This window comes from Ammospiza caudacuta, chromosome 8 (assembly GCF_027887145.1).
Source record: "Ammospiza caudacuta isolate bAmmCau1 chromosome 8, bAmmCau1.pri, whole genome shotgun sequence".
In the NCBI taxonomy this organism is placed as follows: domain Eukaryota; kingdom Metazoa; phylum Chordata; class Aves; order Passeriformes; family Passerellidae; genus Ammospiza; species Ammospiza caudacuta.
In genome coordinates this window covers 14,157,135-14,177,201 of record NC_080600.1, presented here as the reverse complement: position 1 = coordinate 14,177,201, position 20,067 = coordinate 14,157,135, and the positions used below count along the sequence as shown (strand labels likewise).

General features: G+C 42.7%; 1 protein-coding gene across 2 annotated transcripts in view; it reads right to left on the bottom strand.

Moving 5' to 3' along the window:
• Window positions 1–102: 102 nt before the first annotated feature.
• GLS (glutaminase) overlaps window positions 103–20,067 on the bottom strand; it is a 92,211-nt gene continuing 72,246 nt past the window's right edge. For both annotated transcript variants that reach the window (XM_058809897.1, XM_058809895.1), the window contains exons 15-18: window positions 4,860–4,921; window positions 3,859–3,935; window positions 3,650–3,713; window positions 103–3,317 (exon numbers count right to left, since the gene is read on the bottom strand). In XM_058809897.1, the coding sequence (XP_058665880.1) occupies window positions 3,161–3,317; window positions 3,650–3,713; window positions 3,859–3,935; window positions 4,860–4,921 (360 nt within the window). In that variant the 3' untranslated portion in view covers window positions 103–3,160. The remainder of the gene's footprint in view (window positions 3,318–3,649; window positions 3,714–3,858; window positions 3,936–4,859; window positions 4,922–20,067) is intronic.

The following is a 20,067-nucleotide window of genomic DNA, read 5'->3' as shown; positions in this document are numbered from 1 at the left end:
CAGAGTAGGTTTTCCAGGACAGCCTTCCCACAAATGAAGACTTATTTCAATGGCAATCTCACAGACAACCAATAAAACTCACCAGCACCACCATCACCTTGGTATTTCCATTTATTATGCTGTAAAAAGCAACACTATCTGGATTTTATTTCTTAAAATAAATAACTTTCATTTTCAGAACCAGTACAGCTCAAGTTTAGATTCATTCATGGGAAACTGCTAGAAATACATTCATCACTGTCTAGTCCCCACAATACAGAATCTAAAAGTCAAGATCAGCCCAGTCAGTTACAATGACCAGAAGTACACTGCCAGTAAGTATAGTCACGGATAGTCCAGCTCTGAAGCAAAAAAAATCTGGTACAATACAGTTTGTTCACAAAGGCTAATTAATGCTAAGACTACCACAATATTTCTGAGTACAAAGCATTAAGTTAGCTGAACGATTGTAGGTTGTGATACAGAAGAAACATATATGACATAAAAACAAAGGAGTGGGGGGAATCTTCTTTGGAGCGTAAGGAAGTCAGCGTTGGATAAGATAACCAAAAGCTATTTACTGGAAAATCTACATGTCAGTGTCATGAATGATAAACAGCCAAACCAATGCAGTACTGCATATATTTCTATTTATAAATAACGCCATGTCTAAGTAGCTGCATCGCTGAATTGGACATTACAAAATAATCCATCTTCTCACAATGAGAAAATACTAAAACTAACCAGCAAAAATGCACTGAAGCTAGGGCTGGCTAAAAGCACTCGGGATGAAAGCATTAATTTAGGGACAGCCATGATCTTTAATGTTAGCTCAGTTACAATCCTTTTGGTTTTGGTTTGTTTATATCATGTGTACAATATAACATACCTATGTTTAAAAATGCCAGTTTGAACAACACAATGCCAGTTAAATAAAGCTACATCAGGTATTTCTCTGAGAAGCTACAGAATGTGTTGTAACAGGGGCAAGATAGGGAAGATTAGCACTGAAATCCATCATTTTGAACTAGGATCCATCTAAAAATATTCCTTTACATTGAAGCTCATAATTTTGTTCCCTTGTGCTACCCAGTGACTGACGTGGCTCAACAAAGAGCCAGAGGCCATTTCATTTAGTTCTTGTTTACAACAGGGGTGGCCAGACACAGGATGTGAAGAGAATGGGTTAAAAGCCTTCAGAAAAATAGCTGATCTTCAGAAGAACACAAGAAAAAAGAAAAAACAAAAAGAAAAAACAAACCCAACCAGCTTAAGAAGAGGAGGATTCTTAAGAAAAAGTGTTTGATAACCATGCCAGCCAGCTTCGAGATGCTGTTTGAGGGCTTTAGACTTTCAGACTCGTTCATGATGAAGACAGTCACAGCTTGTGATGAGTACCAAGCACTTTTCCACGTGGCTTGTCCTCCCTGCAGGGAGGCAGTATGGCATTTGGACAAGAGACTGTACAGGAACTTAAAAGGATTAATTCTCAGCTATACTGACCTGCTGGGTCGCTCTGGAGAAGTGACTTCTCTCCAAGCCTTAGTGTCCTCATTGCTAAAGGAGGGTAATGTGGTTCAGATCATCTTTATAAAGTGCTTGGGCATTCTAGGAAGAATTTGGGCATGATTCCAGGAGATTTTGGTGCCAAAACACAGAAAATTTGACCTCTGAGATTTACTAATGACTTGTACACTACGTGCTAGGATAAAAACCACCATATACACAACTCTCAAGCACAATCTCCTTTTCCATGTGCTAAATGATTCCTGCCTAAAACTCTTGTGCTAAAATCCTTGCCTACATCCAACAACTACAGTGTGTTGTGAGTATCTGAAGTGACTGCCCATTTCTGAGGTTTGTGCCACACTACTGGCAGAAGCAATTGTACCTGGGACAGGGAGCTGTGGCAATATTGGACTTGTGTGAGCTACAAATACCTGCATCTACATTTTCCACAACAGGGCACGTGTCGTGCTGGCTTCAGTGGCAAGACAATGAATGCCACCATTCACCACAAAAGGCATTTACTCACTTGTGCTCCTGGTGCTGAACTCCTGTCCTACACCAGGGGAATCCCAGTGATGCAATATCCTGCTCCCTGGTTTGATGGCAGTGCAAGAAGAGAACATATCCCAAAACCTGGCTTATCTCCTGCTCTGCTCCTGTTCGGATTGGCTCTATGCTCCTTAAAGCTGTTTCACTCCATGCGTGCTCCTTGCCACAAGCCTCAATGAGCTCAGATTGTATTTGGTTTGGTTCTTTGCCTTTCAAGCACTTCCATGCCCTGGCTGGCTCCTGGTGCAGCCTCCAGGAGGGAGCAGCCCCTGCCAGCCCCCCAGGGTAGTGCAAATACACCTGCAAGGAACACCTGCACGGAGTGGAAGCACCCACATTCCCTGGCCACAGGGAAGTACTTTAGCAGCTGAACGTGGAGAGAGAGGAGGGAGGCAAGACAGAGGAACTGAGAGAAACGCTCCCAAGACACAAATCCCACTACACACCCAGCTACACGTCACACTCCCCTACACCATTTGGTCAAACAAACCTTAAAAACACGTTCCCTGACAAAACTATCTCTAAGAACAAGCCTAGACCATTGACAAGTGTCACCTATATACTCTGTGATATTTATATTATGTAAACAAGGTTGTGTGGAATTCTTTTTTCTATTTTTTCCCAAAGATAAGTGCAGATCCTTACTTAACACACCCAGCATACATCTACATCAGCATCCTCAGCTTTCAAAAAACCTCACTGACGCTCACACCTGACAGTACTCTGGCTCATCCTGGCCATACTGGAAACAGAGGGCTAAAGAAACAAAAATTCAGCAGAAAAGTTCCTGACCACAGACTAGAGTTCACATAGAACACAAAAATAAATTAAGTAGTGCACAGTAAAGCCAACAACAGCTAAATATTTTTATACATCAATTATATGCAGCATGAGGTAATATTGCTCACATTATGGAGGGAGATTCTTAGTTGGTTTTGTTTCTTTTGAAGAGATTGGATTTGTCCTGTGCGTATAGAAACTCCTGTAACATAACACTGAAGTAACAGAGACTTCTGTAAAATATATACCACTATCAGATAGAAACACACACGCTCTTCATTACTTATGCATACCACAATTAAATAGGTAAGTGATTTGATTCTTAGGGTCTAGCTGGAGATGATTATAGCAAGCCATCCAGATTTTTATGAACCGTTCGGTTCTCCTTCCCGTCGTTGTTATCCTCTGACGGCGTGTATTGGGTCTGATACTCTTGAAGAATTTTAAAAACATCATGGTGTCCAAAATGTAAAGCTTCATCCATAGGAGTGTTGTTCCACCTACAAAAAGCAGCACAGGATTTTTAAGATCAGCACATTAGAGCACCACAAATCCAGTTCTTTACATTCTGCACTAATGGCTCAGCACAGAGACCCCATTCAGTACAGTAACTGTGGAACTTCATTAAGCTGAGCATAACCTTTGAAATAATGGGTTTAGTGGCTCATTTTTCATTCCTGCTCAGTCTGCAGAACCTACAGAGAACCAGCAGGATCCCATTCCCCTGCTCCAGTGGCCTGGCTCAACACATTCCACTCTTATTTCTCCTCACAGACACTAGGGAAGTGCTATGGGAGCATCTTCCCTCCAAACCATCAATAAAACCACTCACCTGTCTTTGGGGAAAGGATTCACTTTGCACGCTTCCAGCAGAAACTTGACAACATCCACGTGTCCTGCAGGAAAAGCAGCTCTGTGAGTGCCTGTACTTCTATACATCCATTTATGTGCAGACAAAAGCAGCTATGCAGAGACAGCAAGGGTGTGCTAAAGCACACAGACAGACAGACAGACAGCAAATGCTGTGTGAGGAGACAGTACCTTCTGCAGCTGCCACATGCAGGGCTGTCCGCGAGTCGTAGTCTCTTTGCTCCATATCCATTCCTGACAGAGCAAACCTTAAAAACAAAATAAAACACAATAAAGGAGACTGCAGAGGCAAGTCTTAGAGCACATCACAAAACCAGCATGGCAGGACACTGCCCTGCCACAAGAGGCTGCAAGCAGCACCAGGAGCATATTGTATCTTTGCTAATAATGAAAAGGGCTTTGGCTTTGAAAACCAGCTTAGTAACTTAACTTCCTTTCTGTTCCTTATAAATAAAAATAAAACATCTTTGCAGAAAACATAACAGTCAACACAACTGATTTAAAATCTTCCATGGCCAAGCCAAGCCACCTAAGGCAAAGTAAATTTGTACCAGGTGAGAAAATCCCAGGAAGTCTCCCAAGTCTGAAAATCCTGAGCAGCATTAAGGGATTGGGAGGGTTCCTGCTTCACACTGATTCCTTGGGACAGCAGAGTTAAACTATACGCCATAGATTTTCCCACCCACTAATTATATTTAGATATATTCTAGACAAATTAATGCTTATTTAGTCTACTATCATTATTAACTTAAATGTTACCAGATTCTCTTCCAGATTTCAAAAGCAAAGCTAGATGCCCTAACCTGTCCAATAACAATGTGCATTTTCCAATCTGAATTTTTGTGGCACTTTCAGAATTGAATATTAGAGCAGGTAAGAGTATAGACAGGATTTTCTGCCATTGCTATAAAAAATGGTTAAATAAATTGTTTTACTATGATACAAAGAAATGGAACACAGTGGGATTCAGGATAGTGTCAGGGTACCTTTTTGATAGTTAGATTTTGGTTGGGTTTTGGGTGAACACATTCAATCTCTAGCTCATGCAGCTCAATATCCCCAACCCAGACACAGTGAATGTGCATGTTCCTAATTGAACAACAACAGCAGGAACCAAACAAGAAGCATTCCTGTCCCCAAATTCCTATTCCCAAACCCCCACTGGTTTTTACCTCCGGAGCGCAGACACGTCCCCTGTGTAGGCAGCAAACAGCAGATTTATCACAGACTTCACCTGCAAAGAGAGATCAAGTTCCAGTTTACTGATCTTCTTCCCTCAAACAGAAAACCCAGTGGGGCCAGTTGGTCCAGTGATTATGAACTTGCTACCAGCACTGCAAGGTCTGTCTTTCCAAGGCTGAAGTCCTTAAGGACAGAAAAAGAACTAAAACAAATTAATTTCTGCTGTGTTGTGGGAAAAAATATGAACCTTGCTCTATAGGCAAACTGTGTTTCTCTCTTCAGTTGCCCAAGTATTGAATTGCACAGACAGCATCACTCTGCCCAATTTATAAAACCATGAACTCCTCACAAGTACTCCTCTGGAAAAGTAGGATTATTTTTGTTATTAACTGCAAAGATTCCTAATGCCAGGAGAAATCTATGTCAGCAGACATAAATTTATTTAAATGTTACCCTTTTTTCTATGTATTACAGACTATCCTTGCACACATCCAATGTACACACTTTTGCTCAAAAAAACCATTTTAAGCAGTTCTGTTATGTAACAAGCAAGCTTTCCAGGCAGATAAAGTTGGATCTTTTTAGATAAATATGGGCTTAAAGCACAACACAGGTAAAGTCTCTGCTAAGTAAGTGCTTTTTCTCAGCTGTATGAATTATTCTAGTAAGAAATTATACTGTCAGGGTGCACCAACCTTGTCCCATGCATATTTCTAATACATCCTGGCTATAACAACTCTGCAGGTTTTAACAAGAGCCAAAAATGACATGCTAGATGGTTTTAAGTCTCCACATCAGCTTCTTTCATAAACTGACAGAGTCACTTCTAGGCACCATTTCCCAGTAATTTCCAGCAAACTTTCTAAATGCTGCTTTGCTTTTTGAGCCTACAAAGTAACAGAGAGGAAAGAGGGAGCTGATGCTGCACTGACCTTCTACACCAAGGAGGAGAAACTAACAGAATGAGAAATCCCCACCCACAAGCAAGTCTCCCACAGATTTCTGCAAGAACACTGGTGTATTTTCACAGGGCCACAGAGTAGCCAACATCTGTGTCTCTTCTAAACCAAAGCTGTGGAGCTGCTTGTTGTTGTGTAAATACGCACTGAGGCAAAGAGAGACGCAGGGGGAAGGAGGCACAAAGGCCAGGATGGAAATGCAAAGGGGACACAGAGCCACCCACAAACCCTGCAGCTCCTTTGCAGTTTGCACTATGGGGGCTGTGGGATGCAGATCTGTAGGATTCCCTCCCCTCTCAGGGCTGGGCTGTCCCTACACCTGAGTGGTCCCAAAGGCTGGGCCCTGCTCAGGCTCCCTCAGCTCTGACCCCACACCACCCTCAGCTGTGGCAAACCTGACATCTCACCCCACAGCCTCCTCTCCAGCCTTGCAGAGGGCTGGCATGAAGGGATTCCACTCCTGCCACAGAGACCTCTCTGTTCAGAGTTTCTGCCACAGGCCAAAGCAGTGACCACGACTCGAGGCAGGTCTGTGGGGCCCTGCTGGGGAGGCAGAGCCAGCCATGCCAGCTGAGCCCTCATCCCACGGCAGCTCCATGCAGGGCTCAGCCCCTTGGGAAGAGCTGCTGGGAGCACCCAGGGCTGGGCTCTGCCCGTGCAGGGTCACGGACACACAGACACATGGACACACAGACACATGGACACACGGACTTGCAGCAGCCAGGGCAGCTCAGGGCAGCAGCCACCCAAACACCCTCCCTGGGGTCTCCATGGGGAGCACCACAGCCAGCCCAAAATGCCAAACGCTGTCCCAGAGACGGCAGCTGAGTGCAGGTGTGAGGGGGAATTTAGCTGGAAAATCTCTGCGTTTCAGCGAGATGAGTCAGGCATTCGAACCCGCAGGCAGACCAGGCTGGGGCACCCACAGGGCTCCTGCAGGTGATGAATACTCTCCCTTTCCAGGGGCTGGGATGAGCAAAGGACACACTGTCTCACACAAAAACCATTTCAGAGCTAACTGACCATTTTGGCTGGGCTGCTTGATTTTTCTGGGAAACGCAAATATATATTAAAGTAATAAAATAAAAATAGCGCGCATTCCTTGCTTCAAAAAACAACTTTCCAAGTGCAGGCAGAACCCAGAATCCTGGATTCAGCTGAACATTTTGCTAAAAAGTGATTTTTGTTTTCTATAAACATGTGACAAAATGTAATTTGGAGATTCCTGAGGCTTTGTAACACAATCACCTTAGATTACATCTCTCAGCAGTCTGGGAGAGGCCAAAGCTGCTCCTTCCTTAAGATAAAGTAGAATCAAAGGTTACTTTACTTTAAAACTGAACTTCTTGATGTATTTGTTTTTGTTTTGATCTAAGTCCAGACAAAAACATCTCTGCTTGTTTACCTCAGAAGGAAATTTGTTCTGTGTCCAATATTAAAAGTAATGGGATACAAAAGCAGGAGAAACACAAATTCAGCGGGACAATTATTAGCAGAGTAATTACCCAAAGCTGGTCAAAGGTGAACTCAAATTAAAATAAGGCAAGCGTGGCCATCATAGCTGAAAAAATCCTTTTGGGACAACTCCCTCCTGCTTCTAAGAGAGACTTCAATGATTTTATGGGAGAATTTGACTGGATTTGCTACCAACAAAACACACCCTGACCCCATAACTTCACCCTACTGTGACAGCAGCATAGACCAGGCCAAAAAATTAACAAACTTCATAAGGTATGAAATTAAACTACTAGGAAGGCAGCCATGAAAAAAAGAAGTTTTACTGAGTCCACGTAAAAAGTGAATTGAATAAAATTTAGGAAACTGCAAATACAAAATACATTTTGAACTCAAAGTAAGAATATACCATCTCCACAAGCATCTTATGGGTCTTCCTTAGCTTTGAAGAGAATATTAATCAAAGCAGCATATATACTAAATCATTATGTAACAGGTTATCATTTACAGTGAGAAAACCTTTACTAAGTGAACAGCACTTGCTGCCATAAGCTTTGTATCTGTGCAGAATCTCACTCAGGCTGCCACAAAGTCAAGTTCAAATTCTCTACTCAAAACTCACAGCACCAGTTTGAAATAACAGGTTCATTGCAAAAAAAAAAAAAAAAAAAAAGCAAAAGGCAAAAGAAACTCTGAAGTGGCAGCAGCAAACATACGATTTTGGGGAGAAAAAAAAGAGTGAACATGACAGATGAGCTCCATCCCTTCAAACTAAGTAGGGCACAAGGCAACTAATTTAAGTGGTGAGAAACTCACTGGCAGAGTCTCTAAACAAGTGGTTCATGAACATTCAGTGTTGGTGTTTTGATAACTGCCCTGGTGAACACAAGCCTCCCTAATGTTTAGAAACACAAAGTTTGTTTTTCACAACCTTTTCCTACTGCATGTACTTCCCTGACTCTGAAAATGCAACAGAAGGAGAAGGGATGGAGTCCCTTTGCTTTCTAGGAGCTGGATGCCATACAGCTGCATGGCAGGACCAAACCAGAGCAGAAACTGCTGCACCTTTTGTGAAACAAGAGGGAAAAGCTGCATGCACTGAATCAGAGGGACCTGGCAGCTCTCCTCTCACCACACCAACAGCACAGAGCTCGGCTCACTCACTACAATGGGACCCTCTCTGTTCAGCACTCTTTCCTCAGCACTGGGTACAATCCTCGTTATCCAGGCAGTGAAACCAGCAAGGACACAAACACTCATGTCACTCAATGGCAGAAATCAGAAACACAGTTTCACTGTCAGGTTAGGAGGTGCTAGAGCTCTTGGACTCAGCTGGACAAAGCAATGAATGAGCCAAGTCCTGCCTCACATCAGAGGTGGCGAAATGACCAATGTCTCCAAGGTACCTCTCTAATTAAGGGCTCCGTGAGTCTGTGGGTCAGCACGTGAGCAGCTCAAGAAAGAAAAATCAAGAGTGTTGCTGCTCAAGGACTGCACTGAGGTCAAGCTAAAGCAAGGAAACAGCCAGAGCTGAGAGCAGCAGGAAGTCACAGCGCTGCAGCAGATACTTCAGACAAACACGGGGGACAAAAAGGCAAAAAACGAAAGAGCAAAAACACCACTCCAAAACCCAGATGGACAAACTGAGTGAGCCACAGGGCCAGTTACAAAGTGAAACTCAGTGTCAGTGACTCCTAGCCCGAAGCTTTCCTAAATCAGTTGTTTTGCACATCTCCAGAGCCTGGTTATGGTGACAGTTTCAGAGAAGCCTCCCTCGAGCAGCAGTGCTGACGTGAGCGGATGCACAGGGACAGAGGAACTGCAGAGGGGAGCACGTGGCCCAGCACACAGCAAGAGCATGGCTGTGCTCCCCTTTTCTGCAAGCACAAAGGACCTGGGCATGACAGGAGAGCTTCAGGGCTGGTTTTCAATTTCTCAGTTCGCAGTTTTCAATTTCCAACTGGAAAAATTAAATTTTAAACAAAAAAGTTTAACTTAAGTATTAATATGCCGAAGTTACTCATTGCAAGTGAAATTTCAACATCATTTAACTGATCTGAAAGGCTTGGCTGGAATGTAGGAATTGCCTTGGTGCAGTATTTGCAACAAAACAAAAAAAGTATTTGTAACTTCCTACCTGAGCTGCACACCCAAATGCAGACTTATTTAAATAATCTCACAATGACTAACAGCAAATGCCCACACAAGACTGAGACAGAATCACTCCTCTCTTAACAGAGACCAGTTCAGAGGATATTTTTTTTAACTGAAGACAAGGGTGTCCACCACTCCCTGGCTCTAATGCCATCCACAGAAGACCTCTCCAAACACCTCAGAGACAGCACCCTGACATGGTTAGTGGCACTAAGATGGGAAACTGAGGCCCAGAGATGGAAATGAACTGCTACAGTCTCATGGTGAAGGGAGAGTGGCCTGTCACCTTCTGCCCACTGCCTTCATTGATAATGCAGAACACCCAAAGCTCGAGCAGGAGCTGAGCACACTGTGCTGTGTCCCTGCCCACGTGTCCCTGTCACCACAGGGCTCTGTCCTGCTCTGCCATGGCTCCAGTGCCTCCAGCACAGCAGGGAGAGCCTCTGCCCCGCACTGCACTTGGGTCAGGAGACAAAAGCCAAACAGCTGTGCATGTACAGAAAGCAAATCCTTCAGGAAAAATTAATTTAGCTCAAAGCTGGATTAGTTCCATGAGAAGCTCTTAGCTAAAAAGGTCAGTGAATCTGGATTTTAATTTCCTACCGTGTCCTGCTTCCTGAGAATGCTCCGCCCCCTATAATTTCTTTGAAAATGTTACAGAATTAACATTCTGAACAAAAAGTATTACTTCCAACTTTATGTTTCTCCAGGTGGCTCAGCAATATAGTCAAGTTCTATAGTTTATAGTAGTGCTGCTCAAGGCAAGCCAAACAAGGATAAATAAACAACTCCCCTAAACTTGCCAATGCTCTTTCCATGATATTTAGGGATAACCACAGGTTAGCCTTCTGAAGAGATGTTCAAAATATTAAGGAAAAAATATTTGAATGGATATTGTTTCTCAGGAACTTTGCTGTATCTGAATTTTACTGTGCACCAGACCAAGTGTGCTGACAGGAGACTTTCAAATACAACAAGAAGAGTTAGAAAGAGAGAGGAGAGAGCAGAGCTGGTTGAGAGAACACGTGCACCACACTCTTCTCTCACATCCCATTTTTGTGCTTAAAATGGGACACAATGCTTCCTCTCAGGGAACCCTGCCCTTCTGGCCAACTGGCTTGAAGAACAAAGTTAAATGTTGCCCTGCATGGCACAGAGGTGCAGAGATAAACTGGCATTTAAATTTCAGTGCCTAATGACACATGGCTGTCACACCAACCCCAGGGCCTGACGCACTGGGACCTCGGAAAGGGCCCCAGGTAAGCAGGGACCCCAGCTTATGTCCCCCCAGGTAAGCAGGGATCTGGGTTATGTCCCCCCAGGCTCCTGATCCCAGCCCCAGGAGAGCTGCACAGCAATTGGAATGCACTCCTGCAGCTCTTCACCAGGGAATCACAGAATAATGAGGTTGGAAGAGATCTCTAAGATCATCGAGTCCAACCTAGGCCCTAACACCTCACCTAGGCTATAGCACCAAGAGCCATGTCCAGTCTTTTTTTAAACACACCCAGAGATGGTGATTCTACCACCTCCCTAGGAAGAGCATTCCAGTATTTTATTATTCTTTCAGTTAAAATTTTTTTCCTCATATCCAAGCAGCCCAGCCCTGTCTGGAAGTGTCCCCAAGGCACACTTCTCCATGCCACTAACCCCCACAGAGCTGAGCACAGCTGATCTGCACCTGTGACAGCCTGGCTGCCTCCCTGGGCCACCTGCACCGAGGGTGACACAGCACACAAGACTGAAAACCCATCAGGTGGCGTTTCCAAACTGCACATCCCAGCTGCACACTGCTCCCTCAGGCCAGGAGGCTCTGCTGTCCCACACTGAGGCCTGGCAGGGGACACAGGAGCCCTGCACACGCCTGGCTCCCTCCATTGTTCCCAGCACACGGCCAGGCTAATCCGGCTCAGCACGGCATTAGCTCAGGAGGCAGAAAATAGATTGATAAGCTGCCCAAGGTGAGCACCCGGCCAGGGAACAGGGATTAATGCTCCACACAGGGACTCTGCTATCCCCATCCTCTGCAAACAGCCAGGCACTGACAGGGAAGGCAGGAGCAAGGAGTTTACATGAGTCACTAGTGATTCCACAAAGTCATAAAAGCTCCGAAGTCAACAGGAATTCACTTTCACAGTAGCACTGGTCAGCTGCTTTCCCTAAAGCTGATCCCCTGATGAGGGTCACCACCAAAAGGCAATCTTTCCTCCTGCTCTTTGGAAGAGCTGCTTATTTTATTAATGGAAAACAATCCCTGAAACCTAGGATGCCAATATAAACTCTGAAACAGCAGTGCTGACCTACAGATACCATGAAAAGCAAACCTAGAGCACAAAGCAAACCATTTAGTCATCCAGTTTTTACACACTGAACTTGTAACTCACCTATGCTGGAGCCTTTAGATGGCTTTTTCCTGGCATGGAGGGCTTAAAAATAAAGTAAAAACAAACAGAAAAAAACACCCTCAAACCTGCACAAAATGAATTTTGGTGTTTCAACTCCGAAACTAGAATGCAAGTAGTCCCTAAAAGGACAAAAATAAACCAGGGATGGATCTGAGAGTAGAACACAGGTATCTCCATGTTCAGACATTAGATAGGATCATTTATTTTACAAATAGGCCAGTTTTGCATTTACATTTAATTTTCAATAACCTGGAATCTACTCTCCAGTGTCCACATACAAGGCTATTATTGGGAAAAAAAATCCAGATCTAAAAGAGACAGCCATAGTCCTCCTTTAAAATACCATGTTCAATATGAAGGTAAGTTGTACTGCATAAGGGAAGAAATCTCAAAGCCTGTTTTTGCAATTGAACTTCTGCTTTGTTTCTCATGAAATAAAGTCAACGTTACTATCTAAGTGTAAGTAAAGCACATATTTTACAGAGTCAAAACTATGACTGAACTATAGACAACTACCCAACCAACCCCTAAGCCCTCCAAGCCCAGCCATCTCCATTTCACCTGCCCTGTCTGCCCCAGTGCAGTGCCAGCTGCCTGCCAGGACACAACTCCCAGCCTAAGTGCCATGTTTTAGTCACTAAATGAATCCCAGAATAATTCAGATGCTCACCCAGGGGAGGACTGGCTCTGAAGTGGTCTCAGAGCTTGCTAGTGAGGTTGTGCCCATGAATATTTTTAGGGATGGACAGTCCTTGAAGGCACTTGAAGTACCCTCTGGATTAAGCCTCAACATTACCTTATTCTACAGAAAATTCAGTTCCACAAGAACAGGCAATTTCTCTCAATAACTTCCTGAAGCACACAGAAGTGAGGCTTTCAGTAAGCGATCAAATGATCTCACAGAGCTCTACAACACCTACTGCCTCTGACAGAGCCTCCTGCCCTGACCTCAAACAAACACAAGGGTCTTAAGAAGTTATAAACTTAGAATTCTCTGGGAGAGCCTTTGTTCCCACCGCACTATAAATAATTAGATGATGTGTGAATAAATTAATGCATATCCCTTCACACATTAAAATATTGATACATTTGAAAATATAGACTAGGTTAATTCCATAAAACTTGCACTTTTTTTCTTGATAACTTCCACCACCTCTTAAGGCTATTTTCTGCACTACTGATCCTTGTTTCCTCATGTAATGTGACGAAAGTGCAAAACTAACTTTAGAATCTGCTCTGCCATGTTTTAAAACTGCCACAGGAAACAAGATTTTGTCAGTTTTTTTTCCCCAGTTCCTTTTCTAACCCTTTGACTATCCTTTCTTTTCCTCTAGATGGTGCAAGGTCCTCCCTGTTCACAGCTGGGGACAGAGGCCGACACCCAGCTCCTTCAGTTCTACCAGCCGTGGGTGCAGGGTTTATTTTTGGACTCAAAGCTGCCATAAGTGACTTTCAAAGCTGCTACCACAGAGTTTATTTCTGGAGTCTCCTGGTGGAATTAACTTGAAATGCCATTTGCACAGCAATTACCCATACAGTTTGTGCTGTTGATATCAAACTAACAGACTGACAAAACGCTTATTTATTCCTCACTCCAGTTTCCAGCAGCCCTGCTCAAACACAACCCATGTACTGAAATACTGAAAGCTGCTTCTCCCATGAGTGATGTCTAGACTGCAGGCACACAAGAGGCTGTATTTTCATGTATCCAAACACAAAGCAGCTCTAAACCAACTGTGCTGCCAGCGTTGCAAAACCCTCAGGCAAGCCTGCACACTGGTTAGTTATTACTTTTATTTAAAGCTGGGCAAAATCCCAGTAGGTATTTAAATATCTTCTTGCAATTCAACTACTCACTTTGTTTCAAATCCTAGCTGGTAGAACTGACAATAAAGAATTTTCAATGGTCCTAAAAGTGTCTGTTTAAAACCCAAAAACAGAGCAAGGAGTTTTGACTAGGTTCAGTTCATGAACATGGAAACAAGCCTGTAACCAGCAGCTCAGTCTTGGAGCTTGTCACAGAAGCTGTGCATGCAGCTGAATGTAAGAAATAATTAAACCAAATATACACATCCAAGGTTTGTCCTGACACCAGAACCCTTTCTTCCACCTAAGAACAAGTGTCAGTCTGCTTTACTGGCAAACAGACAGTAAAGGCCACTAAAGGAGAAGTGCAGCTTTCCTGGAGGGAAGGATGAGCAGGGGTGGTTTGCTCCCCTCTTCCATCTACTGGCATCAAATGGATTTCCATCATTCAATCCATCAAATGGATTTCATCAGTTCCCTCTGATTCAAGCCTTTTCGAGATAAGAACTGGATTATGCCACCCAAAATTGCAAATAATTACAGTATTGAAACCACATGTTACAGTAAACTGCATTTCTTCATCCATCTCTGCCTGAAGCCCTTTTTTTTGTCAAAATACTTTAAATTAATGGAGGTATTCAAAAGCATCTAAAATTGCATTTACTAAAAATGAGCACAATACCATAAGAATTTGTCCCTTTTTTTCTTCTCTGCTACTGTACTAGTTTGCACAAAATTTAAAAAGCTTAAGGAGACAGGAAATAGTAACAGTGAGCAGAAGGTGCTTTTCCTCCAATCACATTTGGAGCCATGAAAGACAGAATTCATCTCTTTCAGCACCAACCCCATGCTCATAAGATGGACATGAAGTGGACACAAATTTCTGGAAGAAGTTTGTAACACCTATATTCCTCAAAACAACATCTCTCTACCTGTGAAATCACCCTAAACACTATCAGGCAGGAGGTGCAAGTTCTTCAACTGCCCAAAAATATTCTTTGATTAATACAGAATAGAGTCACAGATAGGACTGAGCTCAGTTATACCATTAATTCAACGAGTGCATGCTCAGAGATTATTACATTTAATTATTCTAATTTTTAAATGGGATTTAGAATCCTGTAAATGAAATTTGAAATCATCTGTGTTTCCAATATAGTGTGTGATTCCATAGGTATAGGCTGCTTCATGCTGTGTTTGGTTTTACTCAAGAGCATGAAATACAGAACAGCCCTCGATGATGACAAGCCATGGAAGCAGAAACCTTGTTTCATGGCAACACACACTGGGAATGTGTAATGCCTTGTTATTTACAGTTCTGACTATTGATTCATTCTGAAGTATTAGTAAACTGATGCTGTTTAAATTACAGATAAGACTATTTAATCATGATGAATTAAGAGTTAAGTAATTAAACAAAATGTTTACTAGAATAAGTGAAACATCTACTTACCTTCTGCAACTGAGATTCCTTCACAAAGACCATGCCCATCTACTCCACTCCTGAGATGTGCAAACCCCACAGGGTGAGACAAGCTGGAACATTGGCCAGCCATGTTCCTGAACTGCCCCACTCCCACCTCTGCCTCCCCTGATGGAGGCAGAAGAAACAACCATTCCCTAATCCTGATCTCCGGAGGTGGAGGGTGGGTGACGCAAAGCAAAGTGCACACAAGGTGATTCCTCTCCCCCAGGAATCAAGGCATCCAACTCAATTTTACAAGAAAATTACATAGTATCATAAGAATGTCCAGGGTGAGTGGATGGGGCAGTTTCTCCTTTCCAGTGCCATCATCAGGAACAGGACAGCAGGAAATGTTGTAGGAAGCAGACTGGGTTTGTATTTCCCCTTTCTAGCAGATAAAACCAATACTAACAATGAACTAGGTTCAAGGGGTACACAGAAAAAAAACTCCACAGAAATCAGAGCTCAAGATTCAGAGCCATTGACTCCATCAGTATTAGATTACAGGATCCCAGGAACAGATGCTTCTTTAGTCGGAAGAAACTTCCAGGAAAAAAAAAGCCTGATATGAAGCATCAAGAACAGGTACTAGGATGGACCCAGCCAAAACTGCTGTCACAGACACCCCTGAAAAAGAGATAATCCTAAATTTTGCAACACAGGAGGCCTTACAGCACCTAATGCTGAAGCTCCACCAGCGCTCAGATGACAATGTTGTGACTGGAGAGCTCCCCTGCCCCTTTCCGTGTGTGCCTGGACAAACAGATGAGCGGCAGAAGAGGAGCTGATCTCAAGAGCTACTCACTAACAATTTCTTGTTATGTCTTATCCTTTGCTTAATACCCACATTGGTATGGGTATATCCATCCCATCCCTTTATTTTGGGGATGATTCTGTTGATTTCAGAAGGTACAAATACTGGGAAGAAGAGAGAAAACTGAGCACCAAAGCTGCCTTCACTAGATTACAGCCTCCACCTGCTGTTCCCAATGTCTTCTGGTACCAATGAATGAACACACTTTTTGCTTTTGGAAACAACAGAATTAAGCACATCACTGAAAAGACACCCAAAATATCAAGTGAGAATTGAATTATCCTTCACAAGACTTAAAAGCTAAGTTGGCTGATTCCACTTTGTTTGGTTTTTTAATGAAGATCTTTCATGAACATCCATAATCTCATCAATTGTGCCAGCAAGAGAAGTTCTTGAGCACCTAATAAAGAAAACCAAATTAGAATAGCAGTAGTGAATAATAATGGATCAGGCAGTTCCACAGAACTGCAAATTAACAAGAGGGAGTCATAGAAAAACCTGGCCTGGCTCCTGTCCTGGATGACCAGAAGTGTTACTGCTGCATTGCTGGCCATGAACAGTATGGCAAAGGAATGGCAGGTCGATTAATCCATTCAACAAAAAGTTCACCAGATCAAGTGAAAGATCTAAAGCATGAAGACTTCCACCCTTTGAGGTTAAGACCAAATTTTCATTTCTAGGTGGCATGCATTTGCCATCAGCAGCTTGGATGAAAATACTTCAGTAATGACACCAATGTCCAAAGAATCCAATTTTTGTTTAAAAATGACCCTTTTAAATAGTTTAACTTACTCCACACTGTGAAACATTTTCAGCATTTCTCATCAGCAATAAAACATTTTGCCAGCAAACAATGATGGCTGGAAGTTAAAAAACAGTAAAACAATTCTTGCAGTCAACTATTGCAGAAATGTTATACCTACTTTGGTGGCTCCTTTTCAAAGACTAAACCCCTGCAACAAAGAACATTGGGAATATACAGAGAAACCTTAAAAGGGGGAATGAATGCTAAGCCATTGATCCTGGATGCAGGTGAAAATAACAAGAGCCTTTGAAGTAATGGATACAGACATCACTAACAGTGCAAGATTTGGGACCAAAGGACTGGGATCAACGCTGTCACATGAATCCAGTGGAATGCTGATGGCTGCTTTAGTGGCAGAGCTGTGTTAAGCAGACAGGACAAAAGGATGTCTGCCTTTTCAAGGACCTATTGACACCATTGATACCCACACAACAGAGCAGAGCCGGGCAATGCTCCTGCTTCCCAGCCTGTAGGCACTCACAATTTGTGGATGACAGTTTACTCCTAAATACAGGTTTGGAACTGGAATTATAGCCAAAAGGAAGGACTTTGCTCCAGAAGGACACAGGGCACCTGCACTGCCAACAGACTGACTCCACCCTACAGGCTGAAAGCAGAATGGGCAAATCTTACCAGATGCTTGCACTCTGCTCTTGCTGAGAAGGTTCTCTCTAAATACTATGATCAAGTTTCTATAAAACTTATTATTTTTAGGCTATGCATTCCATACCTTGTATTGAAAGGTAAGTTTTCCGTGTATTGAAAATATTTATTACCTTAAATAAATCCTGTTCCTCCCTGCTTTTATTTTTAAACACTGCAAACAGTCATATTACTCCCCAGCAGCCTTGGTAGATGGAATAAAATATACTCAGCTGTTTTAGCCTGCTTTTCTATACTCTCAATCATAATTGTTAATCCTGCTCTGCAATGAGTGGGGATTTTTTAAAACATGTTTAATCAAAACAGTTCATTCTCAGATCAAGATTACATTTTAATTATTTGATTTGCAATAATAACAGGCTGAAGAATTTTAAGAGAGGTCCTTGAAAAGAAGTGTGAAATGTACTTTGCATTCAGAAAGTAAAAGCTACACATATAACCAAAAGCAGGTCTATGAGTCCAAAAAAACCCTGATTATTGCATGAGTAATTCCTGAACAAACAATAAAGTTGCCTGCCTCAAGGAAAAAGCTGGGCTAGTGGATGACATCAACAGGAAATGAGTAGCATTATCTCTTCCTATCACTCCACTTGTGCTCTCAGTTCATTGTTTTGACAAGTGCTCTGATCACAAGGGGTCCTAACAGCACCATGCCATCCCTCAGCAAATAGCACCCTTCCATGTCTGCGTTCAGCCTGTTGGGCTTCAATAGACAAATAAAGGGAATATGGCCTGTTCAAATCCCTAAATCATTTCATTTCCAATGACATAATGAAAAAATACTTAGAACCCGGTAGGAAAAATACAGCAGGAAGTGAAAATACTAATTACTGCTGCCCAAAAGCCACTTTTACCTATGCCACTTCTAGGACTCTCCAAAAGCCAACAGATTACAGCATGATGGTAAAATCATCACATTCAGTGAAAACACAGAAGTCACCATCAAAAACTATAGAAAGGGAAAATTCCAACTGTAGGTTAGGAAAAAATTCTTTAATCAAAGCATTAAAGCACTGGGATAACTCACCCAGCCAGATGATAAAACCTCATCACTGGAGGTTTCCAACACTTGACTGGCAAAGCCCTTGAGCAACACAATCCAAGTGACACAAGATGGTTCTTTGAGCAGGGGCTGGACTCTGAGATCTCCAGAGATCCCTCCCAGCCTCTGTCACCTCGTGGGTTCCTCCTCAGGTTGCTGACAGTCACTAGCACTCCCTGAACCTCAGGTTACAATAACTGCACCCAGCTGAGTAAATCTGACCTTTAAGGCAAGGTACAATATGAAGATAAATGTCCAATTCACAGTGTGCACATGAGCTAGTAAAACCAGATGAAGGCACAACTATGTGCCAGCTGAGTCAGAGTCAGAGCAGAGCAGCAGCTCCAACAGGAAGCAGCACCTTACAGCAGATACACTGCCTCACGTGCCTGCTTGGCACTAAATACATCAAAGTCTGGTTGGCTGGAACATTTTTGAGGATAGGAAGACATTCTGGAAGTACTTCCTTTTCCCCTTGTCCTTCCTTCAACCCCATTTCCTCCCCAGTCCTAGTGCTGACGTGCAAAGTGTCCATTATTCTCCAGACATCCACCTGCCTTGTCCTCAGTCAAGCACCCATGCCAGCTTTACTGACTCAGTTAAGTCCTGCTCAAATTAAACTGGTAAAAAACCAAAATAACAAACAAAATACCCAACAACCTTGCCCCCACCACAGTTCTGCCACTGAACTCCATTCCAGGCTTTATTCAGCTAAGCTGCAGCCTCAGATGTGACCATTAGGCACCCTTGCTATGCACAGGAGAAATGCACGTGGCGTTTTCAGGATTAGCTGAGCCATGTGCACAGTGCTGCCACTCAAGCCTTGCAAAAAGATTTAAATGTTCAATGTCCAAGTCATACCAAAAAGTCTGCATAAAGCAAGATTAGATGCCAGTAAGAAAATTAACTCCTACTTGCAAAAAAACCAAAAGAAAAGAGGGCATTTTTAATTTTGCACACAATATACTCTAGGAGCAAACAGCAAGTCAGAAACCATGCTTGATTCAAGGCAGGTAGTTTAATAATTTAGACTATTTTAATTTTTCAACACACTAGGACACGAATTCCTAAAAGAAAGTGGGGCTGTGCATGATTCAACCATGTCTTTACATATATTAGTTAGTCATGCACTTTCCAGACTAGACAAATGTGGAACAGACAAGGTACCAGCATGATTAAAAAAAATAGCTTTAGTTAAGATTTCTACCCAATTTAAAGCCTCCTGCCAACCCTCCAACCACCACAGACACACGTGACTCAAATCCTCAAGGAGACTGCACTGAAGGCAAATTATTAGGTGTATTTGTCATTCTAATAAGAAACCTGCTGAAACAAGTTTATTCTTGTTTCACTGCAATAACTGATTCTGAACCTTCAAAAAAACTACAGAAATATTATTTAAAATTTAAAAAAAGAAAAACAGTACATGCCTACAAACAACATATAGGATACTAAAACATCATACATTAATTATGCTCATAATTAATTCCTTTGTTCACAAATTACTGTGCATCAATGACATGTATGTATCAAGACCAAGAGATACATGAGCAATAAAAAACCAACATAATCCATCTCCCCCTCCCACCCTCCCTCCTCAGAATTCGTTGCCTTTTTATTCATCTACCCA